General features: G+C 47.1%; 1 protein-coding gene across 7 annotated transcripts in view; it reads right to left on the reverse strand.

Annotated features, from left to right (window-relative positions):
• Sec16a (SEC16 homolog A, endoplasmic reticulum export factor) overlaps positions 1-22,730 on the reverse strand; it is a 36,718-nt gene extending 13,988 nt beyond the window's left edge. For 2 of the 7 annotated variants that reach the window (XM_057754658.1, XM_057754652.1), the window contains exons 1-17: positions 22,032-22,177; positions 15,135-18,797; positions 12,415-12,551; positions 9,258-9,355; positions 7,407-7,530; positions 6,706-6,904; positions 6,390-6,564; positions 5,674-5,816; positions 5,156-5,217; positions 4,910-5,048; positions 4,287-4,532; positions 2,729-2,826; positions 2,362-2,443; positions 2,057-2,174; positions 1,744-1,855; positions 1,446-1,551; positions 595-735 (exon numbers count right to left, since the gene is read on the reverse strand). In XM_057754658.1, coding sequence (XP_057610641.1) covers positions 595-735; positions 1,446-1,551; positions 1,744-1,855; positions 2,057-2,174; positions 2,362-2,443; positions 2,729-2,826; positions 4,287-4,532; positions 4,910-5,048; positions 5,156-5,217; positions 5,674-5,816; positions 6,390-6,564; positions 6,706-6,904; positions 7,407-7,530; positions 9,258-9,355; positions 12,415-12,551; positions 15,135-18,731 — 5,577 coding nt within the window. In that variant the 5' untranslated portion in view covers positions 18,732-18,797; positions 22,032-22,177. Of the gene's footprint in view, positions 1-594; positions 736-1,445; positions 1,552-1,743; positions 1,856-2,056; positions 2,175-2,361; positions 2,444-2,728; positions 2,827-4,286; positions 4,533-4,909; positions 5,049-5,155; positions 5,218-5,673; positions 5,817-6,389; positions 6,565-6,705; positions 6,905-7,406; positions 7,531-9,257; positions 9,356-12,414; positions 12,552-15,134; positions 18,798-21,969; positions 22,258-22,591 lie in introns of those variants that run through there. The other 5 variants (XM_057754659.1, XM_057754655.1, XM_057754653.1 and 2 more) reach the window with 5 other exon arrangements.
• Between the last annotated feature and the right edge of the window lie 1,804 nt (positions 22,731-24,534).

The raw sequence follows: 24,534 nt of genomic DNA on the forward strand, positions 1-24,534 counted from the left end.
AGCGGCTCCAGATGAACCAAATTTAGACATAAGCTGTGAATGTTAAAGATGGGGCAGAGCATGAGCCTCCTTTATCTGAATATTTCCACAATAACAAATTTTTTACTTATTTCATGGACATATTTTTAGGAATGGAGCTGTTAGGGAAAGGATACCTTGACATGCCATGTACTGGGACCTGCTTAGAGTGGCTGTGGGCTTCCTGCACCTGTACTGGGGGCTGATCAAACTAACAAGAAAAGAAATGGCTGGCAGAGGTACAACTAGGACTCAGACCTAGTTGCTGACTCACAAGCATGTGCTTTTAACTAAGTGAAAGCACTTTAAATGCAGGTTCCCTGACACAGATGGATCTTTCCACCTTGAAGCTTATGGCTGAATTTCTGCATGGGCACAGAGTACCTGTAGATTTCCTATATTAATGCTGCAAAGCCAAAACAGCCAATCAAGAGCACTGAAGTATCTAAAGTAGGTTCAGGGTGTCACTCTGTTGAGTACTACTTACTACAACCCCATCCCCAAGCCCAGCAAGATGAAGCCTGTGTCTTCCCAGAGTTGGCACAATGCCTACAGAAAGGTATGAGACGGTCCTACCTGAATCAGCTGGGTGATCAGCACTGGAGAATATGCACCAGGCTGTGCCAGGATGTTCTTGGCTATCACTTCACAGTAGTGGAAGGCCTGTGTGGCTAGTCCCATTTCAGCCAGGCGGCACAAGTAGATGAATTTAAACACCTGAAATGACAAGTGCACCATCGCAGTTCTGAGGCTACCCACTGTCACAATCCTTGAGTTTTCCATCACTCCTCAGCTCTTAGATGCTGTGCACCACAGCAGCCTCTGTGATTAGTGCAGGGTCAAAGTTGACACCTGCACTCCTCATAACACCTCTGATACAATCAGAGGCTCAAGATTTGATGTTCTGCTGCTTCCAGACATTCAGACAACTACCTTTGTCTATTTTTATTTATTTAATCTTTTTGTTTTTGTTGTTTGTTTTCAAAGACAGGATATCACTGTGTAGCCTTGGCTGTCCTGGTACTCGTTAGACCAGGCTGGCCTTGAAGTCACAGAGATCCGCCAGCCTCTGCATCCCGAGTGCTAGGATTAAAGGCGTGTGCTACCACAGCCCAGCACCGTGGGCGAACTGTAAACATTTCCTATTAATACACACACATGCCCATAATGGGTCAGATCACACAATCTCATTAAAAAATACCTTATATATAAAAAAGCTCTTGAAACCTAGTCTGAAATATTAAAAACAAAAATAGAAACAAATATAGCATTTTGACGAGCTAACGGTATATTCAAGGTATCAAAAAACAAACAAACAAAAAAACTCCCAGAAAACAAAATGCCTCATCATTACTTCTGTGAGAATTCAAAAACCTAACCAAGCAAGCACTGGTGAGCACTGGCCACCCCACACAGCCCCTGCTCACCTGGAAATTAGGTAAGGAGCAGGTGTGCACCCCAAGAGACTGAGCATACTCATAAGCCTCCGTCCTTTGAATAGCTTCATTGGTGGCAAACTTTAAAAACGGCAAACTGTGGAAGAAGCGAATTATTCCTTTTGAAAAGTGGCCAATTATGGTATCATCAACCTCCGAGGAGGTCATCCCAAGCATGTCTCATTATGTGACAAAGATGCAAGGCTGGCCATTTTCAAATTAAATGAAGGACAGGGGTCTTTTGCTTCTTAGAGAAAAAGGATACTGCTGTATTGATTTGAGTCCTTACCTATGATTTGAGCCTATCAAGACAAGTTTCGTGGTTTTCTTTGTATAAACCCCAAATCCAACCTGGGCCATCAGGTAGCAGAAGTGTGCAGCATCCAGGAGGCCTTTTGATGCTGAAGAGAAAGAACAACCACGACTCATCAGTCCCTGGAACCATTCCAGGGATGGTGCCATAAGATGTACCATGTCTTATTAAGATGTACCATGTCTTATTAAGATGTACCATGTCTCTTACAGGTCCTGGCACAGTTCACACAGTCAGACTCTGGAGTCTATCACATGACAGCTAAAGGCCTACCTCACACCTAACTCACCTAGGGTATCGCCCATTGTAGCCATGGTCCTAGACTCAACGTCCATGTTGTTGTTCAGGTTGGATAAAACCATTGCAAGATGCGGCCTCCAATCTCCCCATTTCTCATCTCCACAACACTACAAAGAGAACACCAAACAAATCTTTATCCTTCAGAGACTGTCACTTTTAATTTCCTGATGGCCAAGCCCAATGAGAAAGCAAGACAAGAAACAGGTTTCAGAGACTCGATGATCAAAGTCTTTAGCATGCAAATTCCACTGGACTACGGGTCTCGACTAGTGTCCTGGGGACCTGTACACTCACCGTGGACGCAGCAGGCATCCGCCCAGACATGAGCTGGTAGACAGTCTGTAGGGGGTCATTGATTGGAAGACTGTTGGCAAACCTATGTGTAAAGAGAACAGTCAGATCTTTCTCTGGCTTAGCTAGTAGAAACCACAACCCATTTTCAGCCCTTTATCAACTGTCAGAATGAAGAGGTCCCTGAAGTTTTACAGAAAATATTTTTTAAAAAACAATAAAGAATTCAAAACTCCCTTAACAGTATAACCCAAGAAGGGTCAAGGAAGCCTATGATTCCACAGCTGAAAGTCCCAAAGTAGAGGCAAGGTACTTGAGAACCAAAGTCAGGTTATGTAAATGCATGGGGGTGCACTATAAGCCAACTCACCTGGTCATGACACGGGCATGTGTCCGGCTGTCCATCTTACTTGCAAGTAGCAGAGCATGACCCCATAAGCCATTTTTCATAGCAGATTCCAGAGCATCCTGCAACGCATTTCAGGGCTCATGAGAACAATCAGAATGCTTACTGTTGGATCAGGCAGAACCACATGCCGTCAAGCACACAGAAAAATAGAACGAACGTGGCAGGTCAAAAGGTAAACATGGTTTATAGATGACACTAAAGTCTTGTCCTTCTGCCCTTGCCCTCTAGTGAGCATCTGTAGATGCATGCTATAAAGAACCAGCACACCCGCTAGAAACAAGTGGCAGCACCACAATGTGAAGAATGCAGTATCAGTATGGGTTCCCCATACAGGTGACATGTTGCTGCCTCAAATACTCTCCCCAAACAACAGCATCCTCAACATAATCTCCCTTCACCCCAAATAATCTGTGGTACAACTGAGCACTTTTGGCTAGGAGGCAAAACTTTAGCAATAGAAGTAAATATTCACAAAAGTCAATGGGGTCTATGATTTCCACCAGCTGTGAAACATCCACATTAAAATCCCAAGGACTACATATGAGTTTTTCCTAAGCACGGGGGCACACACTTATAGTCTCAGCTCCCCAGGAAACAGAGACGACCACCATTTGAGCCCAGAAGTTCAAGGCCTGCCTGAGTAACATAGTGAGACTGTTACAAAAAATAAGCTTTCTAGTCAGGTGTGGTGGCACACACCTGAAATCACAGAACTTCAGAGGCTGGGGCAGGAGGATCATGAGTTTGATGCTTCCCTGGGCCAAAAAGATCTTATTTTAAAGATAAAAAACTTTGTAAGTTGTAGTATTTTTGAGAGTATATGTTTACCAATGCACATGTTCCTGGGTCAGTTCTCAGATCCAAAGCAGACTAAAGCCATGACCTCCTAAGTGAATCATAGTGTGAAGGGCAGAGAACCCTGGGCCTATTAGATGTCCGGACAGAGACCTCTACCCGAGCCAGTATGAAGCACCTCCACTCTCAGAGAATCCTCTGCCCCAATGTGCACACTTTACGCACTTTTTTTTTTTTTTTTTAACTTTTTGGTTTTTCATGACAGGGTTTCTCTGTGTGTAGTCCTGGCTGTCCTGGAACTCACTCTGTAGACCAGGCTGGCCTCAAACTCACAGAGATCCACCTGCTTCTGCCTCCTGAGTGCTGGAATTAAAGGTGTGTGCCACCACCGCCCGGCTACTTTCAACACTCTTGTGCACACTATCAGCTTCAGGTATGTAGAACCCTGTCTTAACAAAAATACACATGACTGGCCTGAAGTTTCAGTCTGTAAGAAGACTTCATCCCAGGACTCTGCACACAGACGGGCATGCATGCTCTCCAAATGACTGTAAACTGAGCTGATCTAAATGGGTCCTTCTCAGAGAAAACACTACTGATACCTTCAGAGATGCCAGGCAAAGGGTCAGATATCATCCCTAAACAGCAGCTGCTTCCTGGAGAAAGTTGGTCTTTTCCCTGGGCCAACAGACAGACTATAAGAAACATCTGCAGGGTTGCCTACCTTCTTCCGGCCGTACAGCAAGAGCTCTCGGAACCGCTCAGTCTCCTTCTCCAGCACGCTGGTGGTTGCTGTCTGACTGTCTGTGAGAAACGAGAGCTGGGCCTCCCCTGACTCCTCCTCTTCCACTTGTTCCACGGCCTCATTAGTGAAATCTATCAAGTTTGCCTCATTGGGTGACTTCCCAGGAAGCCATACTGTTCTGTGGTCTCGTAACAAAAGCTCTGCAATGTCTGTTCCCACCACGGTCTACAGGGCCAGTGGGGACGGATGGAAAGCAGCATAAGATTGTATTAGAAACAGGGTTTCTAGCCAGATGACAAGAAATTCCCATGCTGTCAGAGCCTGGCCAGGTCTGCATAGGTAGCACATATTAGACCTCAGGAAGGAAGCCTGATTCTTCATGAAGACAGGGACAGACTCCCATAAAGGCTGAGGTGTCAGCTCATCACAACTCTTACACCTCCCTTCCCTCCTACTTTCCCAGGTTGCTGCCATGACATGCTTCCCAAGGGAAGCAGGGCATGGCAGGCTTGACACTGCCCACAGCTCAGGACAGGAATAGGAAACAGATTTCAAGACTAAAGGCAAACAGAGAGAACATTCAAAAGTAAAAGGGAACATACCCCATTTTGTCTGCATAACAGAATAATGAAATTCCAAAGAAGACTTGCAGATTCTTTGTCAATTAAACTCTCATTCTGCAAACATCTTGTTGCTTTGTTCTGTGCAAAGTTAATAACATCTACTTTGTGGGTATCATCTCTGAGAAAGAATGAACATTCAGTGAATGGTGGTCACAAAACTGTGAGTCAAACTCAGCAGCTGCTATTAGGGCAGACATCAAGAGACAGTGCCAAAGGGAACCTTACTTTCCAAGAGGTCCTGGGAAGGAGCGCATCTCTTCCTGCTCAGGTGTGTGCTGCAGCAGCGTCTGCAATGAGAGGGACAAAGTGGCTCACAGGTACAGTCAGAACCACCAGCAGACTGAGCCACAAGCCAATCCTGGGACCACACTCATCCCTCCATGCAGAGGGTAAAGGTGATTGCTACAATTATATGAGTGGGAACTACAATGAAGATTTTCAATTTTTAAACAGCAAAAACCTATTTTGGTCTTGACAGATGTATCAAGAGAAGGCTTCTGAGGCTATAGAGTAAGTGTGTACCCAGTCTTTTCCATTACTAAAAAAAAAAACCTCTCAAAACACAAAAGGCAGAAGAGCACACACAAGCAACCCGTACCTAACAACCATAACACCTGCTTAAGTACTGACTTCTAGAAGAGCCAGCCTCTAAGTAGAAAGAAAGCCCTATAAGCCAGAGTTTCCCAGGAAAGCAGGCTTTCCAAGGCTGTGGGGGGCAGAGAGCACCACGGGTTCAAGCTTACCTCTAAACTGTGGATCTCCACTAGTGCAGGCTGTCCTTCTGAAGGCAGGTTGGGAATCACTTTAAGGAGCTGACCACCAGGACAAAACCTGGCACAGACATGAGGCACCGTAAACTTCTCAGGAGAGGTGGGTCTTGATGGAACTGAATTTGAATAAATGGGGGGGGGGGGGCGACAAAAAACAAAACAAAACAAAACAGTGAGCTATTTGGTCATGTCTAATAGCTTCTGAACCAGACTCCCAGCTAAGCTTCAGAGTGGCTATCACTGGGCACTCAAGAGCAAAAGAAGTGAGCAACTCACACACAAAAACAGTTTCTCACTGACTGGTGCTTCAGTTAGGAGAGCTCTCAGCAACTCCTTCTAAAGCTACACCTTTCAGGAGTGAGTCAAAATGGGATACTGACACAAATCAGAACAAGAGTCTCTAAAGGGAAGCTGGGCGTTCCAAGAGTGCTTACCCACATAGCCGGTGTGGGAACACAGAGAAGAGCCACCCAAGGCTTGACTGGACTCAAAGTTCCACATTAACAATGCATATGTGGATGTAAATAGCTCTCAGACCCTGAGCCAAATGTCAACCCAAGGGCCAGCACTGGCCTGTACCAACAAACCCTGACACTGGAGACAGTGGGCACAGCGTGTAAAGAAGAGCTGATTGGACTCCCTTGTTCTCTCCCAACCTGATGGCTTCAATCTGAACTGCCGAGACGCACCTTGCTCCACAGCAGGCCAGGAGGTATCTGCAGGGTAGCTGTACTCTGGAAAACCATGGGCACCGGTGAAATTGCTGGTATAGGTGCCATAGGCATAATCACTATGAAATGAGCCCGGGGCATGAGGGGCCTCAAAGGAACCGCCAGTCACATTGTGGCTTCTGTAAATCTGACTCTTGAGAAAGAAATCAAGCAGAGAAAGTGAGTTTCCATGAATGTCAGAAAGATTGTGGGTACACTTTTAGAAGCAGGCAGAGACAAAATTGCGGCCAAGACTTAACACCTGCTCTTCCCCAGCCAAGCCTGCCAAGCTCACCTGGTGTGAGTGGGAGCTGAGGCTGCTTCGGCGGCTGGGCAGGCTGTGTGTGCTGCGCAGGCTCCGTGCTGAGTGCTCGCTGTGGATGCTGCGCCTATCCACTTCTTCTCCATAGGGGTCCCTGGGGAGCTCAGTGTCATCATCAAAGCTTCCCGTGAAGCGAGGGTCGTACCTCCAGTGATCATCACATTTCTCAGGCCTAGAGTAAACAGGGGACAAAGGCAGGGAATTGGAAGAGCAATTATGGAACACCACATAACTGCCTAGGAACCTCCTAAAGCTGCAATTAGCCCTCAGTGCTCACTGCCCTCCCTTTGCCCCTCTATCCTGAGGCTGTCTTCATCCTGAAGAATGTTAGTTAAACCTAACCATGCAGAAACCAAATCCTAGGTTCAGATGCAGGTGATCTCAGAGAACACACTGCAGGTGCAACTTGAGGGTGGTTCCTTTCCTGGGTTATGGGCAGGGTGGAGGAGAGACACTGTAGAAAGGAGGCAGAGTTAAGATCCTCCCAAAGTCACTGGGAAGAAACACATTTGAGCCAGTTCTTCTCCCATAGGCTGGAGGTGGGCACAGGGAGGGGTGACCAACACCTCTTTCAGACACTAAGAGATTACTTCCCAGAAGCCCCAGAACTATAGCAGATTACTTCCAAAGACAAAGACCCTCCAACTTCCTTCACACATGTGCAGTTCACCAACCTGTCACTGTAAGCATAGTTTTCCTTCCTGTATGGGTCATGTTCGGAGTCATACCAGTATCTCCGGTCCCAGGTGCGAGGGTCCCTGAAGCGAGACCCATAGTAACGATCCCAGCGGCCTGGGTCTGTAAGTGAAGGATGAACGGATGAGTGTGGCAGTGACACACTGAAGACACCCAGCTCCCTGGAGCAGGCGTCCGGACAGCTCAGGAGTAAAGGACAGGCATGGCCTAGAGAAAGCTCCGGGAGCTGCCTGCTGCTCATGATGTGGTAGTCACTGGCTGTTCTCTCAGTACATATATCTGGATGAAAAAAAGGAAAGCCACTACAAGAGTTCTATATTAAATTCTATATTCTTCACTTTTTTAGTTTGTTTTGCCATGTGAGGGATCAAACTTAAGGCTTCAAGAACAGTCAGGTGTATAACTAGGTACCATAGGTACAGTCCCAGTGTTGATAATATTTTTTAATAGTTAATTTAATCTCAACTACAAATTATACTAATTATCTTCCTAACGTGATTAAAAAAATATATATATATATACATACACACACACACACATATATATGATTTCTTTCTTTCTATGTGTACTTGTGTTTTGCCTGTGTATATCTCTGTGTGAGGTTGGAACTGAAGTTACAGATGTCGTGGGTACTTAAGGTGAACTCAGGTCCTCTACAAGAGCATCCAGTGCTCTTAACAGCTGACCATCCTGTTTGTTTCAGGATATTTTAAGAAAAAATTTCAGCAGGTGGCACACGCCTTTAATCCCAGCACTCAGGAGGCAGAGGCAGGCAGATCTCTGTGAGTTCAAGGCCAGCCTGGTCTACAAGAGCTAGTTCCAGGACAGACTCCAAAGCCACAGAGAAACCCTGTCTTTTTTTTTTTTCTTTTTTAATATTTATTTATTTATTTATTTATTTATTTATTTATTTATTTATTTATTATGTATACAATGTCCTGTCTGTGTGTATGCCTGCAGGCCAGAAGAGGGCACCAGACCTCATTACAGATGGTTGTGAGCCACCATGTGGTTGCTGGGAATTGAACTCAGGACCTTAGGAAGAGCAGGCAATGCTCCTAACCACTGAGCCATCTCTCCAGCCTGAGAAACCCTGTCTTGGAAAAAAAAAAGAAAAAGAAAGAAAAAGATTCCAGGACAGGCTCCAAAACCACAGAGAAACCCTGTCTCGAAAAACCAAAAAAAAAAAAAAAAGAAATGATTTCATTAAAACCTAACTCTGAAAAGAAATATTAAGATAGCATTTTAGAGGCATATGGCAAAGAGCCCCTTGAGAAGCACCCCTTGAGAAGACTGCAAGGCCTTATGGTACAATAGCATACAACAGGGCTGCTAAGGGAACTCATACTTTTTCCCAGGATATGTTTTGTAGAAAGGAAGTATGGAGGTTTGCAAAGTAACTGGAACTGCCACAGTGGGTGGGCTACACCTGTCACCAAGGAGCACGCATCAGCTTCATTTGACTTCTGAGCATTCAAGTGTGGCAGTGTGATTGGGGAGCCAGTCTCGCATTCCACCACAGCCTCATTAGTTCACACTTGAGCAGTCACAAGTGGACTAGGAAGTTGCAGAACTAGTCACTATTCTTCATGACAATACAACAGACACCGTGGTGTGGGTATAATGTGACTTTTCAATAAAGTTATCAAAAATGATATTTCTCAGATGCTAAGCGTTCTCAATTACTTTGGTTCTTGGGATAAAAACACAGGCCAGTGAGAGAAAAAGTGATCTTGATTCACCTGCCAGACCATGACTTGTACATGGCTGTATGATCACAGGAAGTGGTTGGACAATCCCCTGGTAATGGCTACAATTTCTAAACATACCTCCATAATCATATTGGCCGGAGTAATAATTTGCATAGTAATCACTCTGACTGCTCCATCCACTTTTAGAATTATAGTATCCTTCAGGATACCCTTGCCTGGAAAAACAAACAAACAAAAAAGCTGTTAAATACAGTCTCTGTTTCTTAAAGTAGTGAGAAATTAGCCAACCCACATACAGACATTCATAAAATCACTCAGTTGTGGAAAACGTACAGACCACAAGAAAAACAGACAAGACTATGGAATTCCCCAGTACGTACCTACCTGAAGTTGAGCTCATCAAAATGACTGCTGGACCATGGTCAGCAAAAGAATTGATTCCCCTTGTGTTTAAGTGCTGCATCCTAACAAGTTTTTATGTCATACTGTGCAGCATCAAGAAACACTAAGCCCAAAACCAATCTAAAATTCCTACTGTTTTCTTTCTCTCTCTCACTCTTTTTTGTTTTTGTTTTTGAGACAAGGTCTCACTGTGTAGCTTAGGCTGGCTTTAAACTCATGACAATCCTCCTGCCCATGCCTCCACAGTAATGGGATTACAGCTGTGAGAAATGACAATTTTAGCAGCCTTTAGGGAGGATCACTAGCTATGTGCGTTCAGTGTGGCCTTGCAGGAACAGATCTGTGAGGTGGGCCAGCGCCAGTAGATCAGCAAGAAGTTAGCCTCTTCTATGCCCAATAGACTGACCCATGACCCCCAACTCGTTATGGAGATGTAAGTGCTTCTGGAACTCTTAGGATTCTCAAAAGCACTAAACATTGCTCAGCTGAATTTGGCTGTTTGGTTAGCATAAGAATTGCTCAACCAGCTGCCCAGCCACAGAAATATCACCAGAATGTCCTTAAAGTTTCATTCAGGTGGGGCTGGAGAGATGGCTCAGCAGTTAAGAGCACAGACTGCTCTTCCAGAGGACCGGGGTTCCATTCCCAGTACCCACATGGCAGCTCACAACTGTCTTAAGATCCAGTTCCAGGGGATCTGACACCTTCACACCAGGGCACATAAAATAAAGTAAATAAACAATAAGAAATATTTAAGAAAAAAAGTTTCATTCAGGTTGGCCACTCTAGACTTTCATCTTAATGGCAGTGGCTCTAGAAAAACATTTTGATATAAAGCAAGATCAAGAGCATGCCAATACCTCAACTGCTCTCAACAACTTACCTACATACAGTTCAGGAAGAACAGTCACAAACATGAGAAATGTGCTCCCCCTCAAGCAGGTCCAACAGTTCCCTTATCTCCCTAACACTGAGTATCACATCAATACTGAGTGTTCACACATACAAACAGAGGAGACAAGAGAACAGACTCTTCTGCAGGATGAGACAAATGAGGGCTGAAGACACTCAAGGACCCCAAAAGCTGAGCTGAAGGCAAAGCTGCAGTCATAATGACAAATCACAATGGTAGGAACTTGACCTAGTCTGAGGCTCTGTGGCATACAGTCAGTCACTCTTGGAAGTTAATTCTTTTTTTTTTTTTACCCCCGAGAGGGTTTTTCTGTACAGTCTTGGCTGTCTTGAAACTTGCTCTGTAGACCAAGCTGTTCTCAAACTCAGAGAACCTCTACCTCCCAAATGTTGAGTGAGATTAAAGGCATGTGCCACCACTGCCCAGCACTGGAAGTTAATTCTTAAATGAAACTGCAGGCAGACATGTGGAAAGCAAAGTGACACAGTGGGAAGACATACTCTGGCTCTGGCCCCGTGCTCTCTTCCTTCTGCACTCCAGCAAACAGATCCACATGCCTCCTGTCTTCTCACAGATGCTGAATCAGAAAGCTGAGCTGTATGAATCCAAATGCTACTTCCCATCTAAGATCCCAAGAATTTTCTCACAATCATGTGTCTGTCTTTCTCTCTATCTCTGCCCCTGCTCTCATATGTGTATGTGTGTGTTCATACATGCATACATGTACATTTGCTCAAGTATATTAGGGATCAAACACAGAACCTTACACCTATCAGGCAATACCCCATAATTCACCTAAGCTTCAGAATTGCTATGTTTCATAAAGACCCAGAATGTTCAGCTATGCATGTATGCACACAGTTTAGAGTGCACCTTTTGAGGGAGGTACACTAGGGCTAGCTAAATGGACAAAGGTTCACATGCAAAGCAGTCTGTCTTCAGACAAGTCACAAAATACCTCCAAGAACTTGTCCACAGAAAATCCTGAAAGCAAGGGCACATTTAACCCCAGCAGTTGGGAGCTACTAAGCAAAAGAGTGACACATCCTTTGTAGCAAAGGCAGTTCCATGAGCACCTACTCTAGGACTTGACTAACCAGGACAACTGCAGAACTGAGGTACCAGAGTCCACAGTGGCCAAGGCCCACACTTCATTATTTTGTGCAATGGTCTGGAGTGGACACAAGATCAAAAGCAGGCCTGGGCAATGGAGAATGCAAATGGAACTTTGACCTGGCTCACAGACTTACTCAGAGGGCATAAGGCCAGAGTTCTTTTCAAATCTCTTCTCTATGACTACAAAAGAGAGGCATGGATAACCAGTATAGGAGATATGCAAGCTCAGGCAGTGATGGGGGCAGAGGGTGGGGGTGGGGAGGATCAGCTTCAGCAAACTCAGGCAGTGGTGGGGGCAGGGGGTGGGGGTGATGGGGAAGAGCTTCAGCAAGCTCAGGCAGTGGTGGGGACAGGGGGTGGGGGTGGTGGGGAAGAGCTTCTAGCAAAGTAGGCAGAGTCAGGCACAGAACACAGCTCGTAGTTCCTATATTAGAGAACAGGCCCCGTATTTTTAGTCCCTATATTGATGAATTTATGGACTATGCCATCATTGTGATCAATGTTCTCAAGACTTTGCAGTCTAAGAGCTCTAACCATGCACCATCAAATTGCCAAAAGAACCAGGTGTGCCTATGACAGGAACAACTACCCATCTACTAGCATCTACTTCTTTATGGTCTTGCATAGGGTCTAACCTAGCTAGGGGTTGGGGAACAAATGCTAACAGCTCTGCTAGGGCTGCATGTGGCAGTGTGCTTAGTTCCTGTTTGCTCATGCTGACTAAATGGGTTTGTAGAATTCTCCACAGATAAGGAATTATTCTAATCACTAAGTTACCATCACAGCCAGCAATACAAACAACTGAGCATGAGAGTAAGCAGCCGCATGGGACGCAGCTCCCACCTGGGAATGAGCTGGTCGGAATAGTGACTTGCTCGGGAGCTGGGCCGCTCAGGCTCCGAATAGCGATGGTTTTCGGCATAAGCAGATGCTGAGCTGTCATAGGGTCTGTATCGAGGCTCATACAGGGCATAGATATCCTGTGGAGAGAAGTTTTGGGGATTGTTAGACTCAATGAAGAGCAGACACCGAATGGTCAGAACTAGCTCTAGGTGCTCCAGATGCCCACTGTCCAAGAGCAGTATGGTGGGTAGGATTCTCTCATGAAAACAAAGTCTACAGTGCAATCTACATCAACAGGCAGCCAGTAGACTCTCCCTAAGGCCCAGGGCAATCTTTCTCCTATAGTCTTTTTTTTTTTTTTTTTTTGGTTTTTTGAGACAGGGTTTCTCTGTAGCTTTGGAGCCTGTCCTGGAACTAGCTCTGTAGACCAGGCTGGTCTCGAACTCACAGAGATCCGCCTGCCTCTGCCTCCCAAGTGCTGGGATTAAAGGCGTGTGCCACCACAGCCCGGCTCTCCTATAGTCTTAAACATGGAGTCAGTATGAGCTGAACAGCATACATGTGCATCAGTCACTACCTCAGTAAAACAATAGGACCAGAGGTCCACATGAATGAACCCTAAAACTATCGGTTTTTAAAGCCTCACAAGAGATCTCATTGTTTTGTTTTGTTTTGTTTTGTTTTGTTTTGTTTTGTGACAGAGTCTCATACTTAGCCTAAGCTGTTCTGAAATTACACTGGCCTCAAACTTGTGGAAGTCACCTTTATCAGCCTTTCCAGTCTCAGAATTACAGGCAAGAACTACCATACCTTATTCTGATAAGAATTTCAGCCCCATTATAACAAAAACCATGGCCCCTGCCCTATCTCTGAAAAAAGGCCCCATAGGACATGTGGAGGTCTGAAAAGAGATGAGGTGATAGGGTCATGAATCAGAGCTCATCCTCCATGTGCAAAAACCTTAGCTCTGCCATCAGCTGACAAGTAACATGACATCATGGGAAATGGTTCTTCTGACTACTGAGGACCACAGCAATAAGGGGACATGGATGCACAGAAGAGCTGTGAAGATTGGGGTTCCCAAGGAGCCTGCAACCTATCTGTGGTTCCACCTACTCTGCAGCCCAAGGTCAGGCCACAAAGCTGAACTCCCTCATACAGAAATAGTTACAGCTCCTCCTTCTAGAATCTAGAATTTAGTAGTCTTTAGGGCACATATGTAACTGTTTACACATGTATACCTGATGGCACACCAGGCTGACAAGAAGGTATAAGCCAGTGGCAGCTTCTGGCTTAGCTGCTACAACCCTGTTCCTACAGTTCTTTCTGACCCATCTTCCTGTACAGTGCAGTGCCAACTGTTCTCAGACCATACACACAGAATTCAACACCACCTGGCCCCAAACACTGGAGGACTTGGGTCTTGCACCTTTCAGTAACACAATCCACCTACCTTGAGTAATGAGGAGTCTGAGTCAGAGGTAAGAAAAAGCTAACAGTGATCAAGTGTGTTCACAGACAACACCATTTTAAATGACTGCAGGATTAAGCAGAACCTAAGCAGCAGCTGTAAGCTTGCCCCACTGCAGAAGGAGGCAGGAAGGAATTCAAGGAACCTCCTGCTCTGCTCCCATTCTACAGAGTCACTGCTATGTACCAGAGATGTTTAGGATCCCTCAAACTCTTTTCATTATTGCACACGGATAATCTAACGTTTTCTCTCAACGATTTTATTCTCAAGGAAGGATATAAAAGACTCCTAAAGTTACTCCCATCATTGGTTTCAGGAGTTGATTATGTTGTTAAAACCGTATGAAAGGTACCAGCAAATTGGCTGACCTGAGTTTGATCCCTAGAACCCACATAGTGGAAGAAGAAAACTAACTCCTGAAAGTTGTCTTCTGATCTTATGTGTAATGTGGTATGTGTATATCCACACGCAAATACAAATACACATACACACAAATACATGTTTTAAAAAACATAAAAGAGTTGAATGTAGTGGCACACACTGGTAATTCCAGCATTCAGGAGGTGGAGGCAGGATAAGGACTTCAAAATTTCAAGGTCATCCTTAGTTACATATGAGACTAGATAGGACTAAAAGAGGCATGTCAAAAACAAAAACAAAACCACCACATACAAAAGCCAGGCATAAGCCGGGTGATGGTGGCGCACACCTTTAATCCTAGCACTTGGGAGGCAGAGGCAGGTGGATCTCTGTGAGTTCGAGGCCAGCCTGGTCTACAGAGCAAGTTCCAGGATAGGCTCCAAAGCTACAGAGAAACCCTGTCTCCAAAAACCAAAGGGGGGGGGGGTGGCGGGAAGCCAGGCATACTGAAGCAGAAGGATTTTAAATTCACAGCTAACTTAGCCAAGACAGTGAGTGAAACAATGTCTCAAAGTACAACAACAACAACAAAATAAAACATACAATCTAACAAAGTCTTTTCCCTAAAGGGGAAAGCAATTCTCTGAAACTGTAGCAAGCCATGAATGGCACTCTTTTTGTCAATGAGATATTGGATTACACAAAAACCACACTGGTATTCCAAGCAACCCAACATACTACATCTGAGGACCCTCTGAAAGAAGATCTTCACTAGTGGCCAAGGCACCACATGGGTCTGAAGATGGGCCACTCTTGAGAAAAACAGCACAAGAGGAGGAAAAGGGGATAGAGTGAGGAGAAAAAGATGGTTAAATGTTACTGTTCTTACCTGGTAGTATAGGGAGGCCGTTCCAGGATCTGATGGGTATGGTGAAGGGTACTGAGACTGGTAGGCATCATACAGAGGCCTATAATAGTAGTAGGATGCCAAGTCTTGAGGTGCTGGACCAAAAGCATTGGGAGGTGGTGGGTGTAGCCACGGCTGATCTGACCGCACAGCTGCCTGGCTGGCGCTGGTAGATGTAACCGACGCACTGGAGGACTGTGGTGGCTGAGGTGGCACCTGCTGGCCCATGTTGACTGGAGCTGCACTTGCTGGTGGCTGGGTCAAGCTTTCAGACTGTCCTTGTGTGGGTGGGCTTTCTGGATTTGGAGGCTCTGGACATGCTGCTTGGGGCACTTGTGGGGGAGAATTCTGTGGCTGAGGAGGCACCAGCTCTTTCTGGGCTTTTTCTAGGCTATACTGGTCCTGGGCATCTTTTGTTACCTGCTGGTAGAAATGATCCTGGTTATGCAGTCCAGGCCCAGATTGTCTGGGATGATTAGCAAAAGACTGCCGAGAAGCTGGGCCATCTGAATGAGATGGGCTATATACTCTCACAGGATTTTCCAAAGTTCTATTTAATGTGAAGTCTAGGGCACCAACAGCTTCTTCCTGATTACTGGAGTGGTTTGCCTTATTACTATTAGGTACCAAGGTGCTGTTTGCAGGTGGCACTAGCATCACACTTGTACTTCCAGCAGGGCTATTAAACTCAGGAGGACCCTTCTCTGCATTAGGATTCTGACTTTTAGGAAATGAGTTCTTTGCAACTGGAGGGGATAGCCGCTGAACCAACAAACTGGCAGGCTGGCTAGCAATCATTTCTGAAGACCCAGAACCTCGAGGGACATTGTTAGGCAAAGATAAGCCAATGGCAGCACTGGTTGGAACTCCAGACAAAGCAGCATGTTCTTCAGGATCACCACTGAGAGCCCGATTGCTGCTCACTATGGATTTCTCCCCCACCACAGGATCTCCCCAGGATTGATTCTTCTCATTAGGATTCAGTAAGGACACAGAAAAATTAATGGGCTGAGCCAAATTATAGCTTTGATCAGGCTGGGCAATCAGGACAGGTTGATTGTGCAAAGATTCAGTGGGCGGCGAGGACAGCAAACTTGCATAACCAGAACTTGCCTGCAATGGAAGGGCCTCCTCTTCTCCCACCTTGGGAGGGTTCTCAAGGTTTTCAGAAGCACCAGGAGGGTCTTGGTTCTGCAAGGGTGGCATAGATCCTGGTTTCCGGGACTGTTGTCCAGACATTCCCTTTTCTGGATGATGAATAACTTCTGAAGGTTTTGGTTTTACAGGGACATAAAGTGCAGGGGCAGCAGGGGCTAAAAGGACATTGCCACCAAAATCTGGCAGCTCATTTTGTGCCCACAGAGTTGTTGCTGGACTCTCACACTTCACAGGCCCCTGGGCCCTGGCCAAGGGCCTCTTCTCAGGCACTGGGCGAACGGCATCCAAGGGTGGACCTGCTGTGTGCGAAACCAGGTGTCCAGCTTCTCCAGTGGTGCTAAGAAGCAGAGGGCAGGCCTGAGGTGCACACAGTGTCTCCATGTTATCTGGTGGCTGTTCTAGGTTCCCTGGGGTGGCATCAGATGATACAGCAGCTGCCCTATGCTTCTTCTGGCGGTCCTGGGTCCCTCTCACTTCAGCTACCATGTTGGCACGATCTGCTTCAACTGGTTTCACTCCAACCAAGTGGGACTTTACCGGTTCAAAAGAACTATTTGCACTTGTCTGGAACACTCCTGTGGGTTTTGGAGGGCTTGGGGTTGAGGGCTGGGACAGGCTGCTACAGTAATTTTGGCTCCCAGTAACCTCATCGGTCTCACCTCCAACAGGAGAAGAATCAATTTGCTTAAAAAAACTCCCTGAAGTATCATCTTCAAGTTTTCCAACTTCTTGCTGAATGAATGTGCCTACCAATTCTTGGGGTCTGGCTGATCCTGGAGGACTTCTGTGGCTATGGCTGTGGCTGCTGTAGCTGGATGACACACTGTCAGGTCGTGTAGGATGCAGTGGTATGTCAGGGGCCTCGAGATTAGGCCCCCCGCCTTTGGGGAGGCCCACAGTAACAGGCCTGGAGACAGCTGGCCCAGGAAGGGACCCATGTCGAAACTGATCACTCAGGGAAGAGGGATCCACATTCAGGGTTTCACGTGGCAAAACTTCTTGATTCTGAACAAATTCTAAGTTCTCAACATTCTCACACTGTGGCCCACTAGCACAGTGGGTCCCAGCCCCTGAAGTATCACCCCATGTATCACTAGAGGGGGTCATAGTGGTTTGTCTGTCATGCCGGATGCCCAGAGACTGAGAAAAATAAGGTTGTACATCTCCTTCTTGAGCAGCCTCGCTGCCAGGGCCTTTGGGAAAAGCCTGGTAGACACTGCCAGGTCCATGTGCAGGTGGTGGTTGATGGCCTAATCTGAGGGTAGAAGAGAAGTCATCCAAGTCCAATCTGTCATCAAGGTCTGCCTTTTCAGAGGAGAGATTCTCCTCATTTTCTGTCTCCTCCCCTTGAAAAAACATTGAGAGAGCTCCAGAGGCTGCGTCTTGCTGGGCATGGTTAGTTGAAGCCTCTGAGGGACGGTGCGCCTGGTTCTCAGGAGGGCTAGTTCCCTGAGTGAAGGGAGTCACATGGGTAGGGTCGAGCACATGCCCTTTACTTGCTCCTGGATTCTGCCTGAACTCTGGGCTTGCCCACATATTTCCAACTCTGGAGTTCTGTTCAAAAGTATTTTTAGGGGGAAAGCTACTCCATGAGTGAACTACCTCATTTCCTTCGCCACTGGCCAAGGATGCTGGAGTAGACATCAGTGGAACATGGGGCTCATGGCTAGGCCCCTGATATAGACTAGATGGAGAGGAGAAATGGGGCAAGTTGGTAACCACGTTTTGAACAGGTCCCTCTGGGCAGGGTGATTGATGCTGATAGGAGGGCTGAGGACCTCCCTGGACTGGCCCCCACTGACCTGGCATCTGTGGCTGAGGGAAGAAAGGAGATGCTGCTTGGGCCACAGCACCATCATATGGGGTGTGCCTATTCATGGGTTGGTCGGGTCCAGAACCACTGTCATTCGGATGTCCCCCATGAGGCTGCTCAGGACCCACTCCTGGAATGTAGTGAGGTGGATGTGACAGCATCTGTACTCCAGGTCCTGAGCTGGAACCAACTTCAGCACTCCGGTTCATCTCCGGCCCAGGCAGCGAAGAAGGGGCAGACGCAGGGGGAAATGGACTGGTATCTGCTCTGGGCTGTGAGAGAGGTTCATGAAGTCCTGGGGCGCTATCCCCAGCATTTGTGGGAGGCACAGGCAAACCAGGCCACTGAGAAAAAGCAGAGGGGGCTGGGCCAGGCAAACTGGGCAGGTTGCTTTTGGAGGAATTGCCTAGTGGTGTGTTTTGAAGAATCTGTCTATTAAAAGCAAACGGATCCGTTACTGGCTGTAATGGGCGTGTTATGGGAGCCACTGGTGCATTAATACTGGCTGGCCTCCTGTAAGGGCTGTTGGCCCAGAACATGCTCCTAGGATTCCCAGCTGGGGGTGGTCCAGTCACACCAGATGGGACTGCCTGAGGTGGTGGCTGCATGCTGGAGTCTTTCACACAAGGAGATGCTGCTTATAGGAGGCAGGTCGAGTTTTTCTTTAATTTGTGCTAAAAAAGAAAACAGAAGAGGAATATAAAACCTAGAGATCCCAGTCCTAGATGCAATCAATAAAGCTATGAAAATAAAAAGCCTAAATGTGAGTTCAATCATTTAACTACCAAGGACTCCACTTCTTCCATCCCCACCCCACATCGTCAGGGACAAGAAACAACCTTATTGTTAGTCTGACACACTACCAGATGTTCCTTAGTCCTTGACCCTTCTCAAAGCCACAACTACCACATCCAGAAAGAGTCAACTCCATTACTAAGAAAGAAACATGCATACCATGCTTTTTGGAATGTTCATTTTAAAAGAAGAGTTTATACTTCCTAAAACGCAGTTAGAAAGTTACTAAGGATGTTTATTGCACCAAATGAAATGCCTGGGGTTGTCCTCTCAAACAAGCGAAACAAAGTTGCTTTTGACCACTGAAGTTGTAACAAGGCAGAGACTAAAAATCCCAAGAAAATTTATTGAAGCTTTACTGGACTAATATTTCCAACAGGCAGATCTCAACAAACCTCAAAAAAAGGGGCGGGAGGGGGAGGCAAAATTCTCACTAGTGATTTTTGTTTTTGAGCAAGGCACAACTCAAGTATGGCAGCTTGAAACCCCCTTTCCTTGTGTCAGAACTTTTTCCTGGCACCATCCTCAAGAAAAAGTTTGTTTAGCTAATCCACAGAAAAATAAAGTAAAGGCAGTTTAATTCACAGATGTACACTTTGTCCTTGAACATCTTTCTGATACTCAGATTTAAAAAAAAAAACTGATGTATTTTAAGTAAAGTCATTTACAAAAAATCGTCAATCCCTATCTAAATGTTCTATTAATCTATTAACTCAGTTCCATTACTGCCCACATATACTCCTTCCTATGTCAACAAAGAACCCTATCCTGACTAGAACCATGACATGGACTACAGTGGAACTTCAATTAGAAGCAATGCAGGAGTTCGTTAGGCTCTAACTTGTTTTAAGTAGCAAAGAACATTGCTGTTTCCCTTTACACTAACCAAAAGGAGAAGAGAGCTGCTACTCCACCCGTTTATCTGGATCTAGACCCAGTCTGGACACGAAGACTTCTTCCATGTTCCTCCCAAAACCTGGTTGGCAAGAGTAAAAGGCAACAGAGGCTTCCTTCATCTCAAGAATTCAAACACCCCAAACAATTAAAAACAAACAAAAACTAAACTAAAATACAATACATTGTACAGGGCTGATGCATCAGGTTATCAATAGGTTGGGTATACCCTGAGCAGCTGAGGGCAATTATCTCTCTCTGCAACTAGTTTCTACATCTACAGAATGAGAGAATAAGTTTCTTTTAAATTTACTTTTAACAAGATTCTACCCATAGATTCTTCTTTAAAGTCCCTATAGGTGACTACTATAATCTAAATTGCCTAAATTTATACTCTTGTTTGTAGAAACTTGAGGTTATTTTCTCAATAGTAATAGACCAAGAGCTGTTTTATGAGCTAACACTATCATCTACAAAGAAAACCCCCAGCTCCCAAGCCCAGAGCTTTTCACAATATGCTTGTTTCAGGTAGAATAATCTCGTGACTTGAACATTATTAATGGGGCAAGGGTGTGTGTGTGTCGAGACAGGGTTTCTCTTTGTAGCTCTGCCTATACTGGAACTCATTTTGTAGACCAGACTGGCTTCAAACTCACAGAGATCTGCCTGTCTCTGCCTCCCGAGAGCTGGTATTAAAGGTGTGTGCTACCACAGACAGGGAACATTATTCTTTTACTTTTGTTTACTTACAAACAGAAACATGATGAACTGTCTATTATTTAACTCAGAATTATAGACACTTTTATTGTGTTCAGCCAGTTATGTACTTTTCAAAAAAGCCCTTGCTTCAGAGAGACCTACTGATTTCAGATGCATTATTCATAAACCCAGTTCCGCAGCTCAGCTGCTTCCTATCTACATAATATTTACACAAGACATTTAAAGTCTGACTGTGTGTAACTGAGGTATTTAAAACACATCCCTTCCTCTCACTGTCACTGACTTAAACTGTAAACTGTAAGCCAGAGGCACCCACATTTGTGAGTTCCACTATGTCAACAAGTTCCCCCATGGTGACAGCTAGTGATACATTTAACAGATAGACATGATAAACACTTCTCTTCTAACTCAGAATCTGAACCTGAACCCTTTCAATGTTGAAGGAGGCATCCACAGAAGAGGAAGGGCTATACACTAAGTGAGGAAGACACAGGAGGACACAGTGACATTCAGAAAAGGTTACTAAATCAGGACGGAATTTCAAACTCTGCACGGCACCTCACAAAAACAAATTCAAGGGCAATTTGGAGATTCACTCAGATAAATGTCACCAGGAGTATACACAAGAAGAGGAACCAATCCCTACTTTGCTTCTTATCTCCAAGACTCGAGCAATGAGACCCTAAGAAAGGGTACGTGGAGAAAAAGTGCAAGGAGGCTGCACTGTGCTGCAACTTGCAAAAGGACCCGCAGGGACAGTAACCTGCGAGTCGGCTGTTTCTTACAGCCATAGTCAGGATGGAAGATGCCTAGAGTTAACACATTTGAAAGGAAATCTCGGTGCACAACCATTCTACAAGCCACTTAAAAATGTGTATCATCAAAGCAGCCAGAGTTGATTCTGCAGGACTTAGTGTCTGGACGCTCCACAGTCATGCCGACATTCTTGTACACTTGATAGAAAACAATCCACGACCTCCCTTGCGACATCCTGCTCTGCCGGCCAAGGGATTACAAATAAATGCTCCTACTCTCTGGTTCATATGAAAATGTGTCTCATCACCAGCTCTGCAGAGGAAGCCTTCGAGCCAACGAGAATCAAAAATCTTCAGAAACCAGCAAAAGTCACGCTCGACAATTTCCTGCCCCTTCCTTCGTTTTAAACAAGTTGCAGGTTTCTTCTGAGACGTCACGGTCTGGCCAGGCTAACACCTTCCCCAGTGGCCAACCAGTTCCCGCAACCTAGACCCGGCACCGGCCTCCCGTCGGGCCCGGCAATCGCGGGCCCCCGGGACAACCCACCAAAGCGACACGGCCCGTGGCCTTCCCGGTGTCTCAGCACCAGGCGACCCGGTACTGCCGTTCTCTCCAGATCTGGCGGCGTCTCTTGAGATGCGCTCGCCACTCCGGGCTAGGCCCGGTGCTCACAGCGCCTACCCGGCCTCCACAGCCTCGCCCGCCCACGGGCCTCCGCCGGGATCCACACGCTTGGCCCTCACCCGCGCAGCTACGGCTGGCCTCTCAGGCGCCGCGGACTGAAACCCAGCCGGAGACAGCGGCCGCAGTAGGGGGAACTTGCGCGTACCCAGCAGCAGCCGCAGCCATCTTGGCACATCCGGCTCCGGTCGCCGCCGCCGCCGACGTGTCCGACGGCTACGTCAGCGCGCGCCACGCCCCTGGATCGCCCCGCCTCTCGCCTTCGTCCAGTCTTTCGCTGCCTCACCAGCCCTTGCCCCGCCCCCACAGTCCTGCCCCCTTGGCCTTGCTCCGAACTGGTCCGTCTGCGCTGCGATCTCGCCACGCCCCCTTTTGGCTCCGTACCTTCTCTCGTCCCTTTTTTTTTTTTTTTTTTTTTTTTTTGCCCCTTCATCCTTTTGTCCCGCCCCATGGCCCCCCACCCCTTCCCTCTAGCGCCCTCTTTTCATCGAGCCCTTTTCGACTCCGCCCCTCGTTCTCCTCCAGTCTTTCGCCGCCTCATCTCTTCGTCCCACCCCATAGGCCCCGCCCCTTCGCGTCAGTCCTTTACAGCTCCACCCCCGTGGCCACGCCCCTCACCCACCTGCCGGGTCCAGAGCGCGGGCCCCGCCTCCCGACGTCGCCCTGGTTACGCCAGTTCTGTCCCGCAGCCTTCCTGTTTCTGGGTTTGACGAGACAGGGTTCTTCAATTGAAACCCCCAGGGAGAAACAGTCTTGAAAGACCGAAGCCAGCAACTCCACTGAGTCCAAAGCCTCAATGGGTCCTACCGATCTCCCCTTCTTCCTCCCCACTTTTCCGTTGGATCCCCCCCAACCCAGACGCCGGCGGGGTGACTGCGCCTGCGCCACCCTGCTCGTTCGCTTGGCTGGGCTGTCTTCTTCTAGGGGTTGTACTAGCGCGTGCGCGGGGCCGCATCCGTTGCTTGGTTACAGCTTTCACCTGCAGCCTGCGGGGTGCAGTTCTCCCGGCTACGTCTTTGCCAGGAGCTGTCCGAAGCGCTCATGCCGCCCGCGGGTCTCTACCAGAGGAGAGGAGCCCGAGCCTGACGCCACGGTCTTCTAACCTCCCTCACGCCAGTGGGGCGCTGGACCTCTTAGACCAGGGACATCTGCAGGTCAGGCTTGCGTCTGTCGGTGCAGAGGCTGTCTGGAAAAGGTGGGTGATGTCATCTGGGAAGTGACCAGGCCCGGCCCCCTCACCTGTATTCCAGAGGGCACGAAGGTGGTGCGTCTGCTAGGTCGCCTGGTGTTGGCGGACCCAGGAGGAGGAGGGCGTGTGGTGCAGCTGGCCTGCACTCAGCCACGCAAGCAGAGCCGCGAGCTCAGAGAGCCAGTTTCAGCCTGTCTGACGTGGCAGTGTGGGTCACTTTGTAAAGCTAACATTTGTCTTTCGAGAGCCAAGTTCCCAGCCTCTTTCAACACAGGAGAATACGTGGTAAACTTAGCCCTAGGCCCCTAGGGATAAGCAGCAACCCCCAGCCCCAGGATGGCTAGAACTACATCATAGAAAGGTCTTGTCTCGAGAAAACCAATAATAAATAACAAAACACAAAGGGTTCACCCCCAGTTTCCCAAAAGTAAGGATGTTAGAGAGGCAGCTGGGTTCTAACTTCTTCCTGTCCTAAGGTAAAGACGGGACTCATTTGTCTGTAGTTAGGCTGCTGTCCTGCAGCCCAAGTGAGTCTGGCCTCTGAGTGACACAGACTTAGTGACATAGTTTAAGACCCTGTCTGTACCCACATGTCCTGCTTTGGTGACTGTAACCTCCCTGGGCATCGGGAGAGCCAGTGGGCAGGCTGAGGACTGGAATAGACTACTTCTAATGTATATGCTGGTGCAACAGGCCCAAACTGGGACTGCCTGGGGCAGGCGGGGCAAGTGGTGACTCCTGTGCCTAGGGGTGCTCCCACCGTCACCATGGATACCTTTGCCTGGGGACTCTTCATCTAGTTAGAAGTTTGGCCCAGTGTCTCCAGCTCCCTGCAGTCCCATGAAGCCAGCATCCGATAAGAATTGTTATAGCCTGTGTTGCACTGCAGAGCACACAGGACTTTTATGCATGGAGGCCATGTCAGAATTTCCCTGCCCTTCTGTCCCTATGACCAACAGATGGTGATGTTGTAGTCTCTGTACCTCCACCCAGTCAGCCTCTCCCAGTAGCTATACTGTCTGGTGTGGTGGCCTCTGGATGATTACATGTAGCTGGTTCACTCTGGGCTGGGCTCTAAACATAAGAGACGCTAGACAGCTAAGTAAGAATTCACAGTGATTCATTGCTGAGTGTTTATTGCATGTTGAAACAGCAGTGTTCTGAGTATGTTGAACTGAATAAACCTCTATTAAAAATTATGTTTTTTTTTCTTTCATGTAACTAGGAAATATAAAAGTCCAGGGGAGTGCTGGCCTAAATGGTGTGTACTTGCCATCCCTAGTCTAGAGCTTATAGACTCCTTGAGAAGGCCATGCATTGCTGGCTCCTATCTGACAGTGAGGAGCCGGGGCAAGCCTCTGAGGCATGCTAGAGGA

The sequence above is a fragment of the Chionomys nivalis genome, chromosome 22, assembly GCF_950005125.1.
Source record: "Chionomys nivalis chromosome 22, mChiNiv1.1, whole genome shotgun sequence".
In the NCBI taxonomy this organism is placed as follows: Eukaryota; Metazoa; Chordata; class Mammalia; order Rodentia; family Cricetidae; genus Chionomys; species Chionomys nivalis.